The sequence below is a fragment of the Porites lutea genome, chromosome 7, assembly GCF_958299795.1.
Source record: "Porites lutea chromosome 7, jaPorLute2.1, whole genome shotgun sequence".
Lineage (NCBI taxonomy): Eukaryota > Metazoa > Cnidaria > Anthozoa > Scleractinia > Poritidae > Porites > Porites lutea.
The window spans coordinates 10173738-10177542 of NC_133207.1; the positions used below are offsets into that span (position 1 = coordinate 10173738).

Genomic DNA, 3805 nt, shown 5'->3' on the forward strand with positions numbered 1-3805 from the left:
GCGGTTTCCAAATTTAGGTCATAATTTATGCGAAAATGATAAGCAATTGCAAGTTTTGTATCACCTTGGCCACAGGCTACCCAATGTAAGAAATAGGACTGTTGGAAGTAATAAGCAACCAGCCACAACACTAAAAGGGCAATAGGCCAATTCCGTGTTATAAAAACCCTCACTCTCAAAATGAGACTAAGTGCACAACCTTTCAAGTGAAAATGAGTTATATTTGCACAAGAGAGGATAAAGCTCAGAGAATGAATCCCCCATATAGGCCCTATACTCATCGTAATCGCTCTAAAGATATATTTAGATCTTCTCTGAGATCTGTTGTTCCCAAGAGGGTTGAGTGATATCCAATCATATGTCCTTAATTTTACCAACGTTGACAGGTGGGCGAAGGACCACGCAATGCATCGCGACGTTCGTGAATCAATTGTTACGTTAGCGAAAGACGTAGGTTAGGTTAAGAAAACTGCAGCCATAGGTAAACGAATCGAGTGTATACTTTTTGTGGCCGAATGCGACTGCAGGGAAGTGAGTGTAGTAAGGGCAAAGAAAAAGTACAGTGGCATAGACTGTAAAGCTTCAAATAATTATAACGAAAGAACTACCTGACATCGCGCTGCGCTCTAAGGACTCACTTATATCAAGAAGAACAAAATGGAATGTATCAGCCCCTGAAGAATGTTCTTGGTGTAGCTTCGGTTCAGGCAACAATACGGATCTGAAGATAATTTACCGTGAGAATTCAGCGTCCTGCAAGCAGTAAGAGGGTCTAGCGTCAGCAGGAAATCATCATCACCTTTACGGACCAAAAGCTACACGCATGTAGCTAGTCAGATAAATGCACTTAATGGAGAAACAAAAGAAACTAAAATCACTACTAAAAGGTTGTTTAGCTGCTAGAAAAAGCTTAAGACTTTAAAGAGGTCAAAGAAAATTAGAGCTTAACAACTGCATCTGAGATCAAATTAATTCTGTGTAAACCACACCGGAAACCACAAAACAATTACGCAATGCCTCATGACAATGTCAATGTATCACTCCCTCGAGACTCATTAGAGCGGCCAAATTGAGATTTGCTAAGTAAAAAATCAAAATACTCCATGCACTGCAAACCTTCGAGCTAGGAAAAAGGAAAACCGATGTTGTTTTGAATCATTTCTAAAGCGGTCACGTTTCACACTCACGAGCTTACGAATCGTGTTTAGCCTGTCAACACTTGATTTCAAACTTAATTTCCTAAGCGAATCTTTCAGATCTTCTGACGATTTTCTGTTTCTCGATGCTAATGTCGATTGATACATGCTCAAATAAAGAAAAGTTCTGAAAAAACGGTTATCATTTCGCATTAAGAGAAGATAAACCCTCTTTATTCTCTCTTGTTTAGCATTCATCGTAACTCTCGCACTCCCGACATGCTTTTGCACTTTCACTCCTCCACGAAACTTCCACGCAACACTTGAGGAAATATTATCCGCGGGAAAATTGATACGTTCCAAAAATAACTTTAGAGGGTAGGGCCTATATGGGGGATTTATTCTCTGAGCTTTATCCTTTCTTGATTTGCATGAGAATGAAAAATCATTTCCATATCAAACGCTGAGCATGCGCACTTAACCTCGTTTTGACACACAGGCCCGGGGGAACACGGAAATGGACTATTCATATTTGGAACTTTATCAGTTTATACAAATGTGCCAAAATCGAATCATCATAGCAGCAGAGGACGACTTAACCGTCAAAAAGGGCTCTGTCACTAGGATATTCCTATTTATAAAGTAACTAAGATAGTACATGCCTTCTGATTGGTTAAAACTCTGTGCTTTATTGTGCTGGTAAACTCATTGAAAACTTTGAGTTATTTTATAAAAGCAATAGACCACAATTTCTATGGGTTTACCGGCGTGATAACCCTCTTGAGATGCTGGCAGAATACTCGAAAAGCAAGTTGTAAATCACTCGTCTTCGGCTCGTGATTTACAAGCTTTTCTCGTGTTCTCCCAACATCCCGCGTGGGTTATCACGCCGGTAAACCCATAGAAAGTGTGGTCTATTGCTTAAATATCTTACGACAATTCTGTTTTTAGTGATTACCCAAACACAACATCATAATCAAAATTTTATCAGGGAGCACTACCCATAATAATTTTTTGGCCAGTTTTGCCGTGTATAGTTTCCACTGGTACGTATTGCAAATCTTTTGCCTCGTCCCAACTAATTAAGTCATCAATCTTGGTCTGTTCCTCAACCTCTGAAGCCAATTCGTCCCAACGCTTTTTACGCAGTGCATCTAGGTAACTGTTTTCCGTTTTGATCAAGTGATTGCAAACATATTTAAAACTTGAATTCAAATCATTCCTAATGGAATAACCTTTAGCAAATTTTTTACCCCAAACCCGCTGCATTTCAGTTCCATAACTGGTAAAACACAGTTGTTCAAGTTTCAATCTCTTTTTACGGAAAGCAGACAGGTCCTCGTAAAACCCTGAACCTTCCATTTCTACCTTTCCCCAAAAAGTTGCATTGAAATAATTAAATAACAAAACGTCTGCCATATTCCACCGTTTTATGTTTTCCTGAACTCTGTCACTTAGGTGAAAAGCCTTTTCTTTGCCTAGTCTTTCGTTGACCTTCACATACAAAATATCTTCTATGTCCCAACCCAACAGTCGCTTCAACAATACTAATGATTCGTCAAAGTAATCCATAATCATAACCAAATCAAACTCTTTGTTTAAAAAGTTAATGTAATCGGTAACAGCTGTATAATTTTGGAAACATCTGAGGCTTAAGCCCAAATCAAACATCATCGGGTTTCTTGAAGAGAAACTTCAAAAAAAGACCGTCTTCATATTATTACACCTCCGGTACAAATTTACCGGAGGTGTAATAATATGAAGACGGTCTTTCTAGAAATTTTTCCAGTGAAACGACGGGATCTGTTCCAAGGCCAAATTGTGTTCCCAGATGGTAATAATTGAAGATAGACTCAAAATTGTCCACCGGATTTCTAAGAATTGTGACGTACTTGCTAGTTTCTGGAGGAAAAAGCCAGTTCAAAGGTTTCTTGTTAAATCTTGTATGGCTGCACAAAATGTTAGGCTGCCTGTGGATAGGAAGGGCGCTAGATATGCGGAATCTTTGTGGCCAGTTTAGGTGACCAGGTCCAAGAACAAAAGTAAGATTTCTCCTGTCTCCATAACGAAAGAGGATGTTGATGAAAGTGCTCGAACCAGTTTTGTGCGTCTTAAGGAACATTATGTGATGAGAAGGGAGACCTCTTGATGTCACATGGAGATCATTTCTATGTCTGCAGCTGGAGTTACTGAATAGCAGATAAGAAACAGAGTAACTCTAAGTATTTAATCCCTTTTGATCAATTAGAAATTGCACAAAAATCATAACTTGCAAACAAGTTGATAGGCTTTACAGTACAACATAAAAAATGATAAAATAAATTATAAGTTAGTTGAAATTAAAAAGACACCCATCATTGATTGTTCGTTTGAAACAAAGCAAGATATAATTATGCCCTCGAGGACTAAGTAACCTTTTCCCCTTCATAAATTGTAGTGGATGATACAGATCGGGGTCTTTCTTGATATGGTATAAAAATCTAGGACACAATATCCTTAATGGGTTGAAAATAACGTAGTCACAGCCATATTTGCAAGCATGTGGTCTACAAAACCTATCAATGGGACTAAGATATTTACACTTCGTTGTGCTTACCCAAACTTCAATAACGGAAATAATGGAGTTCTTGGGTTGACTGGAATGCTGGGTGTCAAGTCACCCGTATATT

At 38.6% G+C, this 3805-nt stretch overlaps 1 protein-coding gene across 1 annotated transcript; it reads right to left on the minus strand.

Annotated features, from left to right (window-relative positions):
• Positions 1-1931: 1931 nt before the first annotated feature.
• LOC140944102 (galactosylceramide sulfotransferase-like) lies at positions 1932-2814 on the minus strand. Its single transcript, XM_073393225.1, has one exon. The coding sequence runs from the start codon at positions 2808-2810 to the stop codon at positions 2124-2126; it is 687 nt and encodes a 228-aa protein (XP_073249326.1). The 5' UTR covers positions 2811-2814; the 3' UTR covers positions 1932-2123.
• Positions 2815-3805: the final 991 nt, after the last annotated feature.

Coding starts and splice junctions, on each gene's coding strand:
- LOC140944102 (XM_073393225.1), bottom strand. CDS start 2,810: ATGATGTTTGATTTGGGCTTAAGCCTCAGATGTTTCCAAAATTATACA.